This window comes from Tarenaya hassleriana, unplaced genomic scaffold, assembly GCF_000463585.1.
Source record: "Tarenaya hassleriana unplaced genomic scaffold, ASM46358v1 Cleome11, whole genome shotgun sequence".
NCBI lineage: Eukaryota > Viridiplantae > Streptophyta > Magnoliopsida > Brassicales > Cleomaceae > Tarenaya > Tarenaya hassleriana.
The window spans coordinates 1,779,029-1,797,363 of record NW_010961290.1 but is presented as its reverse complement, the minus strand read 5'-3'; the positions used below and the strand labels follow the sequence as shown (position 1 = coordinate 1,797,363).

General features: G+C 39.7%; 5 protein-coding genes across 6 annotated transcripts; 2 read left to right on the top strand and 3 right to left on the bottom strand.

The window, feature by feature from the left end:
* Window positions 1–549: 549 nt before the first annotated feature.
* On the top strand, window positions 550–3,823 carry LOC104805471. The gene is made up of 9 exons (XM_010530043.2): window positions 550–828; window positions 1,361–1,493; window positions 1,695–1,746; window positions 2,389–2,464; window positions 2,563–2,645; window positions 2,871–2,967; window positions 3,044–3,089; window positions 3,166–3,251; window positions 3,342–3,823. The coding sequence occupies exons 1-9, from the start codon at window positions 768–770 to the stop codon at window positions 3,593–3,595; spliced, it is 888 nt and encodes a 295-aa protein (XP_010528345.1). The 5' UTR covers window positions 550–767; the 3' UTR covers window positions 3,596–3,823.
* Window positions 3,824–3,860: 37 nt separating this feature from the next.
* LOC104805470 lies at window positions 3,861–4,758 on the bottom strand. The gene has a single exon (XM_010530040.1). The coding sequence runs from the start codon at window positions 4,731–4,733 to the stop codon at window positions 4,026–4,028; it is 708 nt and encodes a 235-aa protein (XP_010528342.1). The 5' UTR covers window positions 4,734–4,758; the 3' UTR covers window positions 3,861–4,025.
* LOC109116002 lies at window positions 4,750–5,275 on the bottom strand. Its single transcript, XM_019201506.1, has one exon. The coding sequence runs from the start codon at window positions 5,248–5,250 to the stop codon at window positions 4,750–4,752; it is 501 nt and encodes a 166-aa protein (XP_019057051.1). The 5' UTR covers window positions 5,251–5,275.
* A 323-nt stretch (window positions 5,276–5,598) lies between these two features.
* LOC104805469 (SWR1 complex subunit 2) lies at window positions 5,599–9,625 on the top strand. Of its 2 annotated transcripts, XM_010530038.1 has the most exons (14): window positions 5,599–5,744; window positions 6,126–6,223; window positions 6,359–6,428; window positions 6,645–6,716; window positions 6,818–6,861; window positions 6,941–7,211; window positions 7,377–7,452; window positions 7,533–7,652; window positions 7,740–7,808; window positions 7,905–7,947; window positions 8,233–8,298; window positions 8,480–8,681; window positions 8,784–8,861; window positions 9,325–9,625. In XM_010530038.1, the coding sequence occupies exons 2-12, from the start codon at window positions 6,156–6,158 to the stop codon at window positions 8,670–8,672; spliced, it is 1,092 nt and encodes a 363-aa protein (XP_010528340.1). In that variant the 5' UTR covers window positions 5,599–5,744; window positions 6,126–6,155; the 3' UTR covers window positions 8,673–8,681; window positions 8,784–8,861; window positions 9,325–9,625. The 2 variants fall into 2 exon arrangements, with proteins under 2 accessions (XP_010528340.1, XP_010528341.1); XM_010530039.1 differs by lacking the exon at window positions 8,233–8,298.
* Window positions 9,626–9,898: 273 nt separating this feature from the next.
* Window positions 9,899–18,335, bottom strand: LOC104805468 (structural maintenance of chromosomes protein 4). Its single transcript, XM_010530037.1, has 28 exons — window positions 18,030–18,335; window positions 17,625–17,714; window positions 17,416–17,517; window positions 16,950–17,126; window positions 16,735–16,865; window positions 16,377–16,455; window positions 16,147–16,304; window positions 15,992–16,067; window positions 15,775–15,903; window positions 15,559–15,703; window positions 15,104–15,234; window positions 14,691–14,843; window positions 14,418–14,607; window positions 14,094–14,227; window positions 13,431–13,589; window positions 12,898–13,206; window positions 12,628–12,804; window positions 12,366–12,449; window positions 12,072–12,281; window positions 11,907–11,996; window positions 11,702–11,823; window positions 11,471–11,626; window positions 11,276–11,383; window positions 11,115–11,175; window positions 10,904–11,038; window positions 10,715–10,802; window positions 10,536–10,608; window positions 9,899–10,222 (listed from the first exon to the last, which is right to left on the bottom strand). The coding sequence occupies exons 1-28, from the start codon at window positions 18,168–18,170 to the stop codon at window positions 10,099–10,101; spliced, it is 3,732 nt and encodes a 1,243-aa protein (XP_010528339.1). The 5' UTR covers window positions 18,171–18,335; the 3' UTR covers window positions 9,899–10,098.

The window sequence follows — 18,335 nt, the reverse complement described above, 5'->3', positions numbered from 1 at the left end:
TTTAATATTTCATATTCATTATCTAGGGATTTTTCTCTTTTTTTTTTTTTTTTTTTTGCTCACGAATGTTAAATTTAGTATCAAGTAGGGAAAAAGCCCAAAATTTCAATATCCAGTAAACCATCGGTAAAGCCACGTCAGCATTTATTCGCAGCCTCCCCGACCACCAAACTCGAGTTCCCAATCGTCAGACACGTGTCACAAAAAGTTTAGGTTAAAAAGGCAAAAAGCCATGAAAACGACATTTTATCTACTTGTGGCTGAGATTTTCCCGTCCACGTTGAATAAAGAAATAAAAAATTTGGCAATCTGCCACGTGTCATCATATGATAAGGCCATAGCTATTTCCACGGCCCCGATCGGATAAGCCTTTTCGGCTTATATATCCAATATCTGAAACGTTAAGAATCTCGAAACAACCCACACTTTATAATTATTTCTCACATTTACCCCCAAACTTTCAGTTTCAAAAAAGAGTCCAATTTATTTATAATGGGCCAAGATTTATATATGGGCCTATATCGGGCCTTTTAACCGACACCCTCCATGAGTCGGTAGGGGTCGACGGAAGATTGGAAATGACCAGTTCGATTGGGATTTTGGAGGACAATTAACAAAAGCTTCTTCGAAATTCCACTCTTGGGATTTAGCTTCTTTGATTTCTGGTTAGGGTTTATTTTTGAGGTTCGTGGATCGATCTCTTGCTCGATTTCTCGCTCGCTCGACAGAGTCACCCGCCATCGGGTAGATTCGAGCTCGGGAAATCCATGGATTCTTCGCCGGGTTCGGGCCGATTCGATATCTTCGAGATATACCGGCGATTTTGCGGTACTCTGTCTTGTTTTGCCACTAATCTCGCGTGGTTTATTCATCGATCTCTTTAAATTCGTGTTTTTCATGTTTGGAGCTCTGTCCTGTTGCCGGGTTTTAATACCCCAATAATGTCATTTTTGTTGAAGGGGAGAGTTGTGGCTATTCTAGGCTGGATTTTTTTTTTAATTATGTATTTTCTTACCCTTTTTGTCTGTAATTTGTGGAAGCTTAGCTATGTTGATCGTAACATTGTTGATTTATGGTTGAATTCTAGATTCGTTGTCTGAATTCCCTGACCCAAGACTGCAATCTCCGGAGTGCTTTGTTTAGTACTTAAAGACAGTTTTGGTTGATAAGAGATCCTTGATTCGATTTTCTTGCAGGGAAGTAGATTTTCTTGTTGGGTTTGATTCAGTTTCACTCTCACGGCTATGAAAATCTGCAAATTGTGTCAGTTGAAAGATATCCATACATTGAGGATGGATTATTGGTTGAAATATTTGATAGGCCTCATACTTTCTATTTGTGAATTGTGATATTCGTGCAGACATTAGATCAGGGAAGGGAAACATAACTGGTCAACAAGACTATAAACCCGGCGAGGAATCACATAAAGCTAACTATTCTAAGGAAGCACTAACTCAGCTCTTGAATCAGGTCGAGACAAAATTTCAAGCAAGGTACTTTCATCTCCAGTCTAGTCTCTTACTAGACTGTTTTTATACTTTTTTTATGATCATGTAATTTGCTTGGTATCATCAATTCTCATGGAGTTTGAATGGCTTTTTTCTGATTTAGTATGTTTGGCTTTTTTTTTTTGGAACGAAAGATTCTTGGCTTATGCACCCATTTGAGTTCTTTCACATGTGCATGCGTGACAGGTTCTCCATTTTTGACGAATTATTTAAGTTGATGTCACGTCTGGACTTAATGGTAAGTTTTCATCCCTTCAAAAATTTCGGATCAAACATGCGCAGTTCCTTCTACTCTCCTTTTTTACGCTTTTCTTTATAACTAGGTATGACCCATGCTATGCACTGGTTAGTTAATTAGTGGATCGAAAACATATAGAATTTGTAAGGGGAAAAAAAGAATGGTTAGTAATGGAAGGTCAATGAATGAAGTTTATCTACCATTAATCTAAAAGTGTATGTTGTTTGGAAAGAGGATCAAAGGGAGAAGTTGCAAGAGAGACAAAAAGAGGAACTCGAGAGATGCTTTTACTGATGATTTCTTCGTTTTTCACAAACTGGGGATCGTTCCCCTCTTTATGCCTCTCTCCTCACTCATTTTCCTTCAACTCCCCCAAGTATACACCACTTTCTTCTAAATGCACGTTGCATATCTTCTGCAGCATACCCACATCTTTAACTGTGTAGTTGCATTGCATGTCTCCAGCGTCCTAACTGCTACACTAGGCACTTCCTTTTTTGTGGTTGCTATTGGGCTGATGTTGGTTTTAGGCAGACTTATTGTTTACCAATCATATGTCGTAGTAGGAAGTTAATGTGTTATTGTTTATGGTAGATTACTAGATGACTATTTGGTCTGACATTTCCTCTGTCCTGTTTGTAGGTGGATTTTTCTGAGTTTTCCCGTGTCTATGATTTTGTTTTCTTCATGTGCCGTGAAAAAGGACAGAAGAATATAAGTAAGTTGGTTTTCTTCGAGATTCGTTTGGTCTTTCTCCTGTGTTTTGATCTGTTAGTGTGTCTTTTGACCTGTTGTTGTCTTGAAATGTTGTGTCAGCTGTGAGTAGGGCAGTTACTGCGTGGAAACTGGTTTTGGCTGGGAGATTTCGGTTGCTTAACCAGTGGTGTGACTTTATCGAGGTAGAGATTATATAATGTTTATAGCAATGAGACATCGTTTGTCAGTTCTGTTTTCGCATTGAAGGCATTTGTTTTGCATAACGATTAAAATGGTGATCAACGGAACCTTGATGTCAGATAATAGGGCTCCGGATCTTGCTTAGACAATAGGGTTCATGTTCCTTGATTTTTTTTTCTTCTTCTTTTGTAAAACAAGAAAAAGTTGATCTTTTTAATTTATGGTAGAGAAATCAGAGGCACAATATATCTGAAGATACTTGGCAACAAGTATTGGCATTCAGCCGTTGCGTACACGAGAATCTTGAAGGATATGACCCGGAAGGTACTACTACTAATTGTTATTTTGTCCAAAACATTATTGGATTAGGGTTTCGGTTTTATTTATTTCTCGCATGTAGGTGCTTGGCCTGTCCTCATTGATGAGTTTGTCGAGCATATGTACAGGTTTGTTCAATAGCAAGATTTTATCCATTTTCAAGAGTTCAAATTTATAAGATGACGTTTTTATCGATGGCTGCAGCATCTTCGGGTCCAAAACCAACAGTGGCGTTGTCTGCAATTGCAGCGAAGAGTCTCATTCGTGGCGATACGAAGAATCTCTTCCTGGTACATGCGCATGAACTTGCATAAAAACAATCTCTTATAAGGGCATCGTAAAAAAAATGCATCTTTTGAAGTTTTTATCATCCAATGAAGGTTTAAGAAACATCCCGGGTCTGAAACGAAAAGCGACAGAGGAAGAAGAAGGAGAAGAAGACATGGAGCTGTCAGAAACCCTAAACTCGTCGCCATACTCGAAAAGAATCAGACCTACAAACAGCCCGAGTTGTTCGTCAAAGTCTCAGTGTATCGTTGACCATTGTCTCTCGAAAGGGTTCGAGGAGCTTTTAACGACAACTAGTTCTTGTTTGCAGATTGGTCGGAAACACAGATCTTCTTCATATACGTGAGAAAGAGAGAGAGAGAGAGAAATCCAAGAATTTTTTTTTTTAATCATCTCATTAGATTCTTCTTTTTTCCCTTTTTAACCTCCCCCAGTGTAGTCTTTTGAGTGTCTCGCTTGTTGTCCGAGAAGATATTTGTGTCCCTTCATCACAAAATTCACAAGCATTTGTGTGTGTGTGTATGTAAATTTTTTTTTATATCATTTGTCTAAAATAAATAAATCTATTAGTTCATCACAAATCTCCAGAGGGTACGAAGGAAGAGGGCCAAAACGCACAAACGGAAATGGTTTATTATATGGAATAGCGTCACAGATCAAAATACATAAATACACATTATACCAGTTAACAATAATTGTATTCCTATATAAAAAAAAAATCTAAAAATCATTATAAGGAACTATAAACGTAATCCGTAAATTGGTAGAATGCATAATCAAGCGGACATGCATCCAATGCCATACCTAGTGGTCGGAAAGACAAGGAAGAGAGCACTGCACACAATTCCGACCATCAACGGGAAACTTTCCATAACTTGCTCCATTTCCTTCTCTTTCCCAGGAAACAAACACCCTGTTACCCTTCTGTCCGAAAACGCAATGGCCATGAACACCATCACGCTCATCACCGCGTGCACCATATCGTTCACCCTCAACTTGTACCTCTCATCGTTCACTGGAATCTCCGCCGTATCTCCACCGCCGCCGCCTCCGATCTCTTCCGGAGGTGGCGGTGGCGGCTTCATGAACACCGCAAGTCCTTTCGGAGGCACGAACCCGTAATAGATCTTCCCGTCGGCAGCTTTGTAACTGTCCGTGAAATGGAACAAGAAGCAAGACATAGCGCAGAGGACTAAGAGGAGATTGATCATGAGCGTGTTAACGCCGTTACACTCTCCGTCACGGTAGATTGACGGCAGAACCATCTCGAACATTAGGAGCGTTCCCGTCGGGAGGAAATTGACGAGCATCGACGTCTTCGAGACGGTTTTCTGGACACCCTTTGCCACCATCCGGCGTTTTCTTCCGGCTCCGGGGGTAAGCGACGGCAGTGAGGAGATCGGAACTGGCTTCGACGGTGACAGTTTCTGCGGCGGAGTTGCCGTGTAAACTCTGATTCCGACACTTTCCTCTGTTTTCTCCATAGTGCTCTGTTTCTTTTTATGATCCGATTAGATTAGTGTTGTAAAAGTGAATGATGATTGTATTATGTATAAGTGTGTGTTGTTTTTCAGAAAAGTTAAACGACGGTTGTTGGCGGTTTATCGACTCAAGTCCTTTCGGAGTCACGAACCCGTAATAGATCTTCCCGTCGGCAGCTTTGTAACTGTCCGTGAAATGGAACAAGAAGCAAGACATAGCGCAGAGGACTAAGAGGAGATTGATCATGAGCGTGTTAACGCCGTTACACTCTCCGTCACGGTAGATTGACGGCAGAACCATCTCGAACATTAGGAGCGTTCCCGTCGGGAGGAAATTGACGAGCATCGACGTCTTCGAGACGGTTTTCTGGACACCCTTTGCCACCATCCGGCGTTTTCTTCCGGCTCCGGGGGTAAGCGACGGCAGTGAGGAGATCGGAACTGGCTTCGACGGTGACAGTTTCTGCGGCGGAGTTGCCGTGTAAACTCTGATTCCGACACTTTCCTCTGTTTTCTCCATAGTGCTCTGTTTCTTTTTATGATCCGATTAGATTAGTGTTGTAAAAGTGAATGATGATTGTATTATGTATAAGTGTGTGTTGTTTTTCAGAAAAGTTAAACGACGGTTGTTGGCGGTTTATCGACTTTAAACTCCAACGGTCATGAAGTCGAGGGCAAAAATGGTATTTCCCAAGCCAACTTCCCGTACCATGATAACTGTACGGTTTTGGGCTTTGTAGGCCCATCCAAACTTGATTCACCTTTCTCCGTAATGGGCCCTCGAAGCACTAAGTTTGGCCCATATATAAAATTGAAGGGGCCTATCATGGGCTACATGTATGAGCAATTGCTGTCAAAATATCAGAATTTATGCGAAAAGAGTCGTTTTCTTGGTAGTAGAGCGCGACGGAAATTCGGCGGCCGCCGGCGAAGAAACTAATCTCCGGGATCTATGGCGGTGAAACTCTAAGAGTCTTTCGGTTTCCTACCCCTGGGCTCTTCTTCAATCACTGGGTAAATACATTTCTCTTCTCGTTCTTAGGGATTTACGATGTTTTTAGCTTCTGGGTTTTGCAAAATCTTAATCGAAGTGAGGTGAGAACTGGGAAACTTAGTTTTCAGGGTTTTTTTTTTATTTATAGATTTATGTGTATCGATTCATTCGTGTCTCTGGATGATGCATTTGGTAGGATTTGCTTGTCCTTGAGAGGTTTCATGTCTCTGTGTTGGAGCTAGTCATTCTCAGTTGGTTATAAAAGGCTTGTTTCCACCAAAACTATGAGAAAGACTCTGTATTGAAGTCATTTGCAATTTTCCCAGAAGACGAAGTTTCTTACTTTTGTAGTAGTTAACATGGTAACGTTTCCTTAATGGTGAAACCACCATCTTTTGCAGCTAAGAGTGGTTAATACCGTCGAATTAATAATGGAAAGCCCTAAAGAAGAGCCAGTCGTTTTCTTGGACCGTGCTGCTCGAGCAACACGGGGTCAACGGTAAGAATCAGTCGAGGATGAACCCTTTGTTTTTTCATCTCTCGATGTGACCTGTGAAGTTTGTTCTAGAAAAGTTATGCGCTTCCTCATGATATATGCAATTGTTATCGACATCAATCTGGTTGTTGTTTGCAGGATGACCAAGTTGCTTGATGATGAGATAGAAGAGGATGAGTTGTTTTGGAATCAAGAAGCTCTCAAAGAGGTGCTTATATTTATTTCTGTGTTTCGAGTAGTCATAGAAATGATTTCCAGTAGTCTAATTTGAAATAAAATGGAAATTTTGAACTTGGGGATTGGGATGACAAGGAACAATGAGAAGTATAATATCTGTTTAAGATGTGAAGGTAAATAATACCATGCTATCCAGAATGAACAAGTGTCATTTACATCATTTACTATTGTCTATTGCTGTCTGCAGGATGAAATTGATGAGAACTATGAAGAGGAACCTGAAGTTGCTGATGTGTTTGACAGCGACTTTGATGAAGATGTAAGTATTTTGCATGTTGTGGGTATTTCCAGCTCTTACACAACACTTGTTGTCACACCTAGTAAAATTTTCATTGTTCCATCTTTACTTGTTTGGAATAGGAGCCCGATCCTGATGAAGAAGTGGAAAACGAAAAAGAAGAGAGGTTTGCTTCATCAAGATAGTGCTTCATATGATTGGTGTTGTAGCTCTTTTCGCTCTCTTAGAGATTTATATTTTTGCAGGGAACGGCCAAAGAAGCGGTTGTTTTTCCCTGGGAAGACTTTACCGAAGAAAAAGAAGAAAAAGAAGGCAGTCTCGAAATTAGAAAACACTCCCGAGGATGAGAAGGCAGCTGAAGAGTCTGAAAATAAAGAACAAGATGTGAAAGAACAGAATGAAGCACGAGAAGATGTGGAAGGCGAGAGGGTCATTAGGAAATCTACACGAACTTCAGTGATTGTAAGGCAAGCAGAGAGAGATGCATTGCGTGCTGCTATACAGGCTACAACGAAGGTTTGATAGAAATCTTTTGCTGGGCATGCTTTTTAGGGATTTTAAGGCTTTGTGTGGAACAGAAAATTAACCGATTACTTCCTAGCTACTTTAGGGTTCTTGGTTGTTAATTAAATTCAAACCCTTTTCAGTTTAGTGTGCTGAATTTATTTTCTGTTTGTTCAGCCAATACAAAGGAAAAAAGTAGGTGAGGAGAAACGGATGACCCAAGAAGAAATGTTGCTGGAAGCTGCTCAAACAGGTTTTGGCTTTGGATCCTGCATTGTGTTGATGATTCTCTTCTTGGATTAGAAACTTAACGCTTAAACGTTTTTGTTGCAGAAATCATGAACTTAAGGAATCTAGAACGCGTCTTGGCCAGGGAAGAAGAAGTCAAGAAGAAGGCAATAGTGCACAAAGCTGTCTACAAAGGTCCTCAGATTCGGTATCTTTCGAGAAATGGTGAGATCCAATGAATTAACTTCCCACTGTTTTGTTCATTTTAGACATGTCTGAACCTTTTCTTTAATCAAAATAACTGACTTGTAGGGTGCAATTATCTGGAATTCTGTAATGGTGCTTCATTTAAGTCAGATTTATCGATGAAATCGGTTCCATGTAAGATAATTTCGCCCCTGTAATGGTGCTTTACGTATATGATTATATCCATATGGATATCTGTCTATGTGACTCTCAAGTTCTCTCTTTTTCCAGATCCCGAGAAGGCTATTTGCGCGATTACAGGATTACCTGCCAAGTAAGAACTTGTCTTCTCTGTTATTTACCTTTGGGAGAAAAAGTGACACGTTATTTCTGCAACTAAATTAATGAGGGCCTCTAAAAAACCATATTCCTGGCTGAGTTGAGCTTCCTGATTTTTGTTCTGCAACATCTGTTTGATGCTACATAAACTAAAGGTTCTGTGTGCTCGTTTACGAAATGGGGTTTTCTTCATATTCTGAGTGGTGAGAGAATTGTTCTTAGAAGCTCCATAAAAACCCAGTTTTTTTCTCATTTGTGTAGTTGTTTCTGGACGATACAGGTACCGAGATCCAAAAACTGGTCTTCCTTATGCAAACAAAGAAGCTTTTAAAGCAATTCGTGATAGGTGCATCTTCAGTTTCACTATGGAATTTGTGTCCTTTTTTTCTGTTCCCTTTGACACGTGAAGAGATTCTTGGCCATTCTATCGATTTCATCGTTTTCTTACACTGGTTACCTGATCTAAAGACATGATTTTTAGATATCCGCTATTAAGTCTGATATGTTCCAACGTTTTGGTTGTGAAGGTTACTCGATGAACATGAGGGTGGGAGAAAGAAAATGGAGATGGGAGACTTGTTTGATACCCTCTCGGGTAAAGGTTTCATGGCCAAACAGAAGAGATCAAAGGTTCCGAATAAAAAGGAATCATTTGTCTTCCGTAGCTCTGCACGCTTCCTCAGGTTTCAGTCTCCGGAGATCGAAGAGATTTCAGAATGATATAACTGGGTATTTTTGAGAACCTTTCTTTAAAAATAATGAGCATCATATATCCAATCCATCAATACCCATCTTGCCTCATTGTACTCACTGTAACATCGTGTTTCTCAGCATCAGCATTCGTTCGTTCCCATGAATCACTTGGACCAAAGCATTCACATTTCTTCATCGACCTGTTATCACAGCAAGGTGCGTCTTTTATACACATACATGCATGCATGCATACATACATACATGTCACACTTTTCATGACCGTCACATACACTGTTGACAATAGGATATAGAACTTACACCCTTCATCTAGAAACTATTTAGGGGGGGTTCTATCTTTCTTTTTGTTCATCATGATATCCTCCTCACACCACGTAGCTTGAATGAGAAAGACCCCATCCATGGCTTGAACCAGCTTGCCGGTGTCACTTGGCTGCAGATAATGTCCCGACCCGACCAATGCTCCCTCCTGACATATTTGATCAAAACTAACTTGTCAAATCTCTAACAATGCATGGAAACGTTTTCTTAACCGCTAGCATTAGAAGAGAGATCATCTTTTGTAGCTTTGTAGATTACAAAGTTGTGATCTTTTGTACGAAACCCTCTCTGAATCTCTTTTGTTTTTCGATTAAAAAAAAATGGTATCTTTGGTTTGCAGAGATGGCGACAGACAGCAGAATGCGGTGAAACATCACAGAAAATCTCCATAATCAGAGTGCTTGACAGACGACGTGTTTTATCTGTCGGATTTCTCAGCTTCGCCGCGTAAACTGGAACATGAAGATCAGATTTATTTTTCAGGTTATATGTATTCAGCGAAATTAGATGTATTAATTAGAATGAAAACCGGCAGCAATATTCATGAACAGTAGTGGGTTCTCTCCGTATGATTATGTAAAACCCAAGTGTAATAACCGTCATTAATCATAATCATGACAAATACATTGGGCCCATATTAATTCAGCTAGCTTTTGGATCACGGTGCAATATTTATCCGACGCGCAGCTATGAACGCGTAAACTACACGCGCCGATACAATGTCATATCAATTATCAATACCTCTATTTATTTTAACCTATTAACGTATGCAGTTGGGCTCCCAAATACCATAAGAAAATATCTCAATTCATCAAAATAATATCAAATCACTCGTTTATCTACGACGTTGAACCATGACATCTTCAATTGGTGGATAGAACCAAACGCAGGAATTTCCACGTAACAGTCAGAAATATGATGACGTGGCAAACAAAGTGTCGACACATCATCGTCCACGTCAATGCTTCCTTGAGCCTCTGTAATAAAAGCTTTTTTTTTAACACATTACAAAGGACAAAAGATGCGGCTTTCTTCCTCGTCTTAACTCGAGAGGAAAACTTCATAAATATGTATATGATATTTTTTTTACATGTAGCGGATGATGTGATTCAAGTTAAGCAGAAGCTTTCTCGCAAACAGCAAAGCTTCTGGGATTGATGGTGATGCTCTTCGTGCAGTTATCTGTTTTGTAGATTCCGACCAACCTATCCGCGAGCTCGAACATGTTGTTTCTGAGACTGCATGTCAGAAATTTCATCATGGTTTCAGAACCGTTACCATAAACGGTTAAGAGATTTTTTTTTTGCAGTTCATGGATATAAAAAAAAAACAGACCCAGATGCCAAAAACATGAACACCAAGGTTGGCTCTTGATAGCATAGGTAAGTTTTAACCGAACCTTAAACTTTGATCCTATTATTGAAATCTATGACATTAGATGAATGATGCTAATGCCCTAAGCTCAATATCATCGACATAAATGTCAATAGATGCTAATGGGGGGGGGGGATTCGGAGGAGTCATTGGAAATTGACTATACTGTAAACTGACCTAATGATAATGAACTGAGCATCCTTTGTGCGGTCCTTCACGTAATGCCCCACAATCGACACGTTCTTGAAGTCTAGAACAAGAAACCAGAGGAGTGAAATTTTAGAAAGGAAAAAAGAAACGTGACTGATAACCAAGGAAAATGGGGTCTTTGCAGGAACAGAGGGAGAGGGTTTTACCTAGAGCAGCGTCGATCTCATCCATGACGTAGAGCGGGGTGGGCTTGTAGTGATGAAGTGCAAAGACAAGTGCTAGTGAACTAAGCGTCTGTTATCAGACCCCAAACCCCAAAGGCGATCGGGAAAAATTAAAGTGAGAATCTTGAGAGTCTAGTGAAATGAAATGTAAAGAGGATTTGCAGTGAAGACCTTTTCGCCACCCGACAAGTTTGCAATGTTCTTCCAGCTTTTCTTGGGAGGTCTTACACTGAAAACCACGCCTTCTGAAAATGGATCTAGCGAGTCAACCAGCTCCAGCTCTGCATCACCTCCTAGAGTGATCATCTGCAGCATTATGTCGGTGACAATTGTGAACGAGGATAAATATACCATATAGCTTCATTTACAAGACAATGCGCACCTGATACATTTCCTTTAGCTTCAAAGATATTGTGTTAAATCCAGCCATAAACTCATCCAACCTGAAGTTCCAAATGCATAAAATGTCCACGTTGAGATGAGTTTCAGGAGACCATAATAGAACAAGGACTAAGAAAAATGATAAGAGTTAGAAGTCTATGCCTTCTCTTTCTCAATTCATCATATTGCTTCTTTAAGTCATCACGCTCTTGGGTTACTGTATTAAGTTCCTCAACCCGACCATTGTACAGTTCTACTTTTCTCCGATACCTTGAAAGCATTCAGAACTATCAGTGAATAAAGCTACAGAAACATGGATCAAAACCTGTAGGGTAAAAAGACCAACTAGATTCTTACTCGGCGATTGAGTCGAGATTTGGATTCAACTCTTTCAGCTGCGCTTCCAATAAGGAAACCATTTCAAGTGCCCTTCCCAAATCACAGTTGTTGTTCAGGTTATCATCTGCAAGTGCTGCTTGAAGCTTGTCTGAGTCAACAAGATCTTTCTGAATTCTGCAATCAAGATTTATTGTGCTTTAGATATGTGTGATATAGAAATCATGATACAGGGTACTTTGCCAGACATACTGTTCCATATGCTTTTCAAGCGCAGTCTGAAGGTCACTGAGTTTCTTCTTGTAGCCCTTCTCCTTCATTTCTAGTTCATTGTGCTTCTTTTTCATGTCTTGGAGTCTGTACTCTGCATCAACCTGCATTCAACTAAGTTATTAGATTATATCAAGTGAAACACAACCATACAGAGACCAAAGAAAGGTATATTCAGTTATGTTACCCGAGACGCCTTCAATTCGTCCACAGACTTCTTCAGTTTCTCATAATTAGATTTCGCTCCAGCCAGCACGTCTTTGTGATCATCCATCAACTAAATGCAAGAAAGATTGCTGTAAGACCATTATCCAAATCATTTCCATATGGTAGAGATGTGGGCTGCCACTACCTTTTGTGTTTCTTTGTACTTCTCTTGAACTGTAAATGCTTTCTCTTCAATTGTTTTGAAAGCTTCTCGCAACTTCTCCTTTTGACCCTCTAGCTTTTCTTTTTCTCTAGTCATGTCTTCAATCCCCTTTGTCAACTTCTTTATCATCTTCTGGTTTGTTTCTATTTGAACATTGCAGCGATTGATCTCTGTACTGTGTTTGTCAATATCCTATGCAATCACAGCATTGGTCAGGACAAACCCTCAATACTGTAGTAAGCTCACAAACAGAATCTTGAGATTATGCAGACTTACAGATTGGATCTTCTCAACCTTTGCTTTCTGAGCTTTTAGTCTTTCCCCACCAGCATTTTCTATTTTGTTTTGCAGCTCGGAAGCCTAACAACGAAACTCAGTAGGCGTAAATGCAGTGATTTTGCATACAGGATGCTGAAGGATATCGAACAGAACAGTCATCTACTTATCTAATTTATAAGGAAAACTCGCGAGTTCACACAGCTAGGAAAGACAAAAACGGGAAGGACAATATCACTGAATTACAAATGATACTACACACCTTATCCCTCAGTTGTTTAGAGCCCTTTTCAAGTCTTTCGATCTCTTTTTCTTCTACTGAGATAATTCTTTTTAGCTCTTTAAGCCTGTCTATCTCATCCTTCTTTGGCTGAGATGCAGCTTCAAGGGAAGATAGTTGTTTTTCAATGTAACTGTGCTCTGAATTGAGACTTTCAATCTGAAACGGAAACATTTGATGGCATTAGAAGCCAAATGACCACATAATAACTTGGAAGAATTAAAGGCCTAACAAAATTGCACCAGATCATACCTCTTTTTGACTCTTCAACAGTTCCATCTCCAGTCTAGAAACTTCTTTTTCTGCAGCTTGGTATCGCCTCACAGCATCACCGATCTTTTCATGGATGTTGCTTAGCATCTCAACGATTTTGGAGAGCTCCTTCTCAGCAGTAGCAACAGCTTCTCCAGATATGCCAGTGGCTCGAATAGATGTTCCCATTTTTCCCCCACGTGGCTTGCTTCCTCCTCCACTCATGGTACCAGATTTTTCAAAGAGAGAGCCATCAAGAGTCACAACTCGCCGAAATTCTTTGTTCCCACCATATGCTATACGAGTTGCCTAATGTGCAAAATAAGGCACATTACAGACTCAGCTATGAGTCCACCAGTGGAAGCACATAGAGATGAACATTAAAAGAGCAGTGGTGATTGGAGTTTTATATTTCATCTGCATTTTGTTGGTGGAGCCAAATTCACCATGTCTTTAGAATTCAAGTACTCTCAAATCCCTCAGCTACTGACCAACAGCCTTAAATTGTATAACAAACATGTTACATATTATACCTGATCGAGATCCTTAGATACAACAGTATTACCCAAGGCCGCAAAGAAAGCGAGTTTCATCCTCTCGTCCTTAACTCTAACAAGATCAAAAAGGCGGGGAACTTCCTCAGGAGTCCTCACTTTCTCCTTTGATTTCTGTAATAGACCAGTTTGCTTCTCCTGCAAACAAACATGGTGGAAAAAATAACCACAAGAACATTGACTAGTACCTACTTGTTAATCGAATACCATTCATATACCACATAAGCATCTACTCACAGAACCACATATACAATTTCATTTGTTACTTCGACTCCAATTGAAAAGATTTACAATTCAAGAGTAAATAAACTCCGCTCTCTTAACTCAACAAACTCAAATTTAGTTCTATAAATTCAAATTTTCACCTCTCTCAACTACTTTATATCCATAAACTCAGATTTTGCAATTCTCTAATCTCACCTCTATAACCCCTATAAATCAAATTAACTACCTAAACTCTCTTAATTCAATTGGTTACCATTTGAATCCATTGACTTCAAACAGCAATATCTTAATCTAAAGATCAATCATTTACTAAAACATCTACACTTTTGCAAAGATTGTGGAAAGAACTCCAGTTAGACCATTATGCTCCTTCGCTTCCGAAGTCCACAAATACAAATAGGAAAAAGTATGCAATACCAATATCATGAACGTTGCAACCCCAAGATTTTCTTTCCGCAGAAGCTCAACACATGCCTGTGCTGCAGCAGTTGTTTCCACAACAATATAATCAAGTCCTGGGCAGGCTGTCGATATGGCGACATCATATTTTGCTGCAACGGAAACTCATTAGGCGAAATATTGTCTAGTCATATCTGATTAGCTTACCAAGCAACTATGTAGCTACAGTGTAACTCATTAAACACTAGCTCTATGTTACTTAATAGTTCAAAACAAACGCAACCAACCTAAAAGTGATTATGCTCATGGTGTGAAAAGATACATCAGAGTAACAATGCTCACCATCAATGGCACCTAAGTCTCCCATCCTTCCATATATTCCTTCAATTTTATTGGTCTCCTTGGCTCGTAAAATTGCCTTTAAAACATTACCCTGACTCTTCTCCGAATCCATTGCTGATTTCAGCTCAGCAACTTTTTCTCGTGCAGCCTGTTCTCGTGGAATAAGTGATTCTTGATCTCTAAGACATTCCTGCAAAAAGTTACGAAGTGTTATTTCAGTTTCGACATCTAATTAGGAGAATGAGATTAATGTAGGCGTCCTGGAAAGAAAACCTCTTCTACTTTCCGAGTTTCCACTGCTTCCTGCTGCTGCTTCTCTAAATCAACTTTCATAGATGCAATTGCTGCAATTTTTTCTTCAGTTTTACCTGATATGTCAGACAAGTGCTTCTGAGCATCTGTGACGGCTTTGTGCGCAGCTTCATGCTACAACAACAAAACAGCTGCATCAAGACAGGCACAGAAAACAGTCTTTCAAAGCTAAATTTGATGGTTTCACCAAAAACTAGAATATGCAGATTGCAGACTTGGATACAATAAACAGCCTTGCATAAAGCAGCTCAAGTTTAGTAATGAAAACTTTTCCAGAATAATTTTGTTTTACCAAGATAAGCTAATTTGCCACCAGGAGAAAACAAACTTAACAGTGAACATTATGCATATTGTCATCAGCAATTGAGCCATACCTTCTCATTCAAGAGCTGGCTTTCAGATGATGCAACGTCAAGCTTCCCCTTATGAGCAATTAGATCCTTTTCCCATGGTTCGAGTTCAGCACGAACCTTTGCAAGCTCAGACCGGTAACCTTCAGTTTCAACTGCAGACCAAATAGATAGAAACAAACATATGACATCAATAATCCGTTGAAAAGTCTACTCAGCTACCAAGATGTAAAAGCCAACAGTATACATGTTATTGTACAAATTCTCCTTGTACTCTTTTATGAACACAGACAAATATTGGCAATAACCTAAATGTGCAACTAACTCATAAGAGATATTAGTTAACAAGAGAACTCTTAGAAACTCAATTTCCCCCATTCTCTTCTTGTTAGGTGAACATTCAAGGAATAGGTTACAAATTCATCATCCATATAGGCATACGATCCTATCAAGTTCGAAAGACATAACTATATCAACACCTTTAGATTTCTCTTTGATTTCATCCAAAGTTTTCTCCTCATCAGACAGGACCTTCTGAAGCTTTGGTATATCTTCCTGAAGTTTAGGTATTAGATTGGTAGAGTCGTCACACTCCTTTGTCAAATCATTTATTTTGGCTGAATCCTGCATCAAAAGAGACAAGTAAGAAATTTGCTTACACAACCAATATTACCAACCTTCTACTGTTTTCCAACCTTATCAAGTTTATCCTCGAGTTTCTTGATCTTTTGCTTCATGTGCTTCAAGTCTTCCCTATACTTTACATCCTGCCTTTCAAATTCTTTAAACTTCTCCTTACAATCTCTAAGCTCATTATCAAGATCCTGACCATTGCAAAAAAAGTTGTAGGTGTGTAAAATGAACACCGAGTGATATAGAATGTAAGCAGAACCACAGACACTTAAGACAAACCTCTTGTCTCTTCTTGTGTTTTTCATGCACAGACTCAAGCTCCTTCAATTCCTTATTGTTTTCCTGAATTTTATCTCTGAAATAGCAGTATTGAGATTGTTAGAAAAGACTTGCAATTTTAGTAGATATTTCAAATCGCTAAAACCAGGAATTACCGCCCATCTTTTAGATTATTCTCCAAACTCTCCAAGCTCTGTTGCTGTTCCGAAATTTTAGCTACTGTATCTTCATATGCCATTTTTGTAGCATTCTCTTGCCATTTAAGATGCGTCAGCTCTTTCAGCATGTACGTCTCTGCCTCATTCTTCACATCCTGTTCCAGAAACATGTCAACAACTGGCCAAAAAATATGTGTCGGACAGAATCAGGAAAGACACCCACGGACCTCTAAGTTGTCTCTTTCTTTCTCCGCTAGTTTCACCATTTGTACAACCCCAGACCGCTTTTCATTGAGAGTTTCAAGCCTAAATTTCAACGAGGATATTAGAAGCATGTAATACGACAAAGAAGCAAGCAAACATAAAAAAACAAGCACATAAACTTTCTATGTCCCAGCAGCTACTGGAAATTTTAATCGGATCCATCGCCCCAGCCACAAAAACACTGATCAATACAAATGCGCACGATTCAAACAGAATGAAAGAATGGAATGTGCATCTGCTAACGTGGTAGTGCACATTGAAAGGAAACATTGGGAACCGATTTGCAAATAAAAGTTGTTTCAGTATACACAAATCACTTACTGCTTAGATAGCTCATCTATCTTCTCTACATATTTGTCCGTTCCAATAATATCCTCGAGATATTCAAGAAAACCTTCATCATGGGGCCCTTGCGCTTTAGGCTTCATGAGTGATATCTGTTCCACCTCACCCTGATAACAAACCAAAAGCAATCTAACAGGGGAGAAACAGAAAAAGAAAATAAAACTCTTGACGGTTTACCCAAACATGCATACCTGAAGAATCAAGAAACGGTTGTTGTCAAGATCAATCCCTTTCCCTTTAAGTTTTTTGGTAACTTCAGTAAAATTGCTTGATCGCTCATTGATATAATACTTGGAAGAGTTGTCTCGAAATGCAACCCGAGTAATCACAAAATCGCTTCCTGGAACAATTTCATACGAGCCATCCTCCTGTGACAGATCAGAATTATAACTCAAGTCACTAAAAGCACAAGAATGTTGAAGGGTTGATAAAACTATCTGAGAAAAACAAACTAGTAACTTCGTAACGACGCTATTACTTCAAGAATGAAAGAAATGTACAGACATGGAAAGCCTACTTTAGCACAATGAGGAACAAAAAATGATTACGGAAATTAAGATTCTCATATTTTGCAGGCTTCAGAGAGTTGTTTCTAGAACCGCAAAACTTATAATCAGAGTCTCAGGAGGAATCAAAAGCCGATAGCAGCAAAATTACCAGATCAATGATCTCCTGAAAATGTACAGAGACCCCAGCATTGTCCAAGTTCTGGTGATTGGTTGAGTTGTGAATAAGTTCTGAAACTTTGTTCAACCGCATCTGACAGCAAAACAACACAACATTACTGAAACGGAGCTAGTTTAAAGAACTGAATTAAGACATTAATAACGAAAATCAAGCAACCATAGAAGCTGATAAGTACACACCTGCTTAGCCCGTTTCCCAAACACAAACAACATTGCGTCTATCACATTGCTCTTCCCACTCCCGTTAGGTCCGACCACGGCAGAGAAACTCTGAATCAAGAAAATCAAAAGGTGGTGCAATCTAAGTTGAGCCAAGATTCCCCGCTCATTTCAATAGCAAAATCCGGGCATATACATTCAAATCCAATTCCTCTAATTTTCCAACACACGTAAAATTCAAATCCAACTCAAATTTTCCAACAACGGTAACAAATTCCAAAAACAAGGAGCGTCCATATTCAGGCATAATCAAGAAAACGCAAATTAACTCGAATTTCAATTCCTCCCGCAAAAAACAGAAACCCAAAACTCCAAAAGTTTCAGAAGCAACGAAATGGATAGAGGAAAAGGGGTGAAACACCTAACCTTGTGGAACGGGCCGACGCGTTGTTCACCGGCATAGGATTTGAAGTTCCTCATCACCAGCTCCTTGATGTACAACCTCGGCATAGCAGATCTCCCTCCGGCGGCCTCGAACTCGCCGGTAAATTCGTCCACGGGGTCCATCGCTATCCCTATCTTTCCGGTCAACTCGATGTTGACGGCTATTTTCCGGCGATTCCGCTGGATTTATCGGTCGCTCTTCTCTCTCCGGCGAGAATCTGATTGCTCGAATGGATTCGCGAGAAGCAAATGCACGAAATTACCCTGCCAAATTCCGAATATTATACT

Coding starts and splice junctions, on each gene's coding strand:
- LOC104805468 (XM_010530037.1), bottom strand. CDS start 18,170: ATGGACCCCGTGGACGAATTTACCGGCGAGTTCGAGGCCGCCGGAGGG. Junction 16,068..16,146: donor AATAATCTAAAAGATGGGCG/GTAATTCCTGGT, acceptor CTGCTATTTCAG/AGATAAAATTCAGGAAAACA. Junction 10,609..10,714: donor TGAGATCGACGCTGCTCTAG/GTAAAACCCTCT, acceptor TTCTTGTTCTAG/ACTTCAAGAACGTGTCGATT.
- LOC104805470 (XM_010530040.1), bottom strand. CDS start 4,733: ATGGAGAAAACAGAGGAAAGTGTCGGAATCAGAGTTTACACGGCAACT.
- LOC109116002 (XM_019201506.1), bottom strand. CDS start 5,250: ATGGAGAAAACAGAGGAAAGTGTCGGAATCAGAGTTTACACGGCAACT.
- LOC104805471 (XM_010530043.2), top strand. CDS start 768: ATGGATTCTTCGCCGGGTTCGGGCCGATTCGATATCTTCGAGATATAC. Junction 1,747..2,388: donor TGTCACGTCTGGACTTAATG/GTAAGTTTTCAT, acceptor TCCTGTTTGTAG/GTGGATTTTTCTGAGTTTTC. Junction 2,646..2,870: donor AGTGGTGTGACTTTATCGAG/GTAGAGATTATA, acceptor AATTTATGGTAG/AGAAATCAGAGGCACAATAT.
- LOC104805469 (XM_010530038.1), top strand. CDS start 6,156: ATGGAAAGCCCTAAAGAAGAGCCAGTCGTTTTCTTGGACCGTGCTGCT. Junction 7,212..7,376: donor CTATACAGGCTACAACGAAG/GTTTGATAGAAA, acceptor CTGTTTGTTCAG/CCAATACAAAGGAAAAAAGT. Junction 7,809..7,904: donor ATCGATGAAATCGGTTCCAT/GTAAGATAATTT, acceptor CTCTTTTTCCAG/ATCCCGAGAAGGCTATTTGC.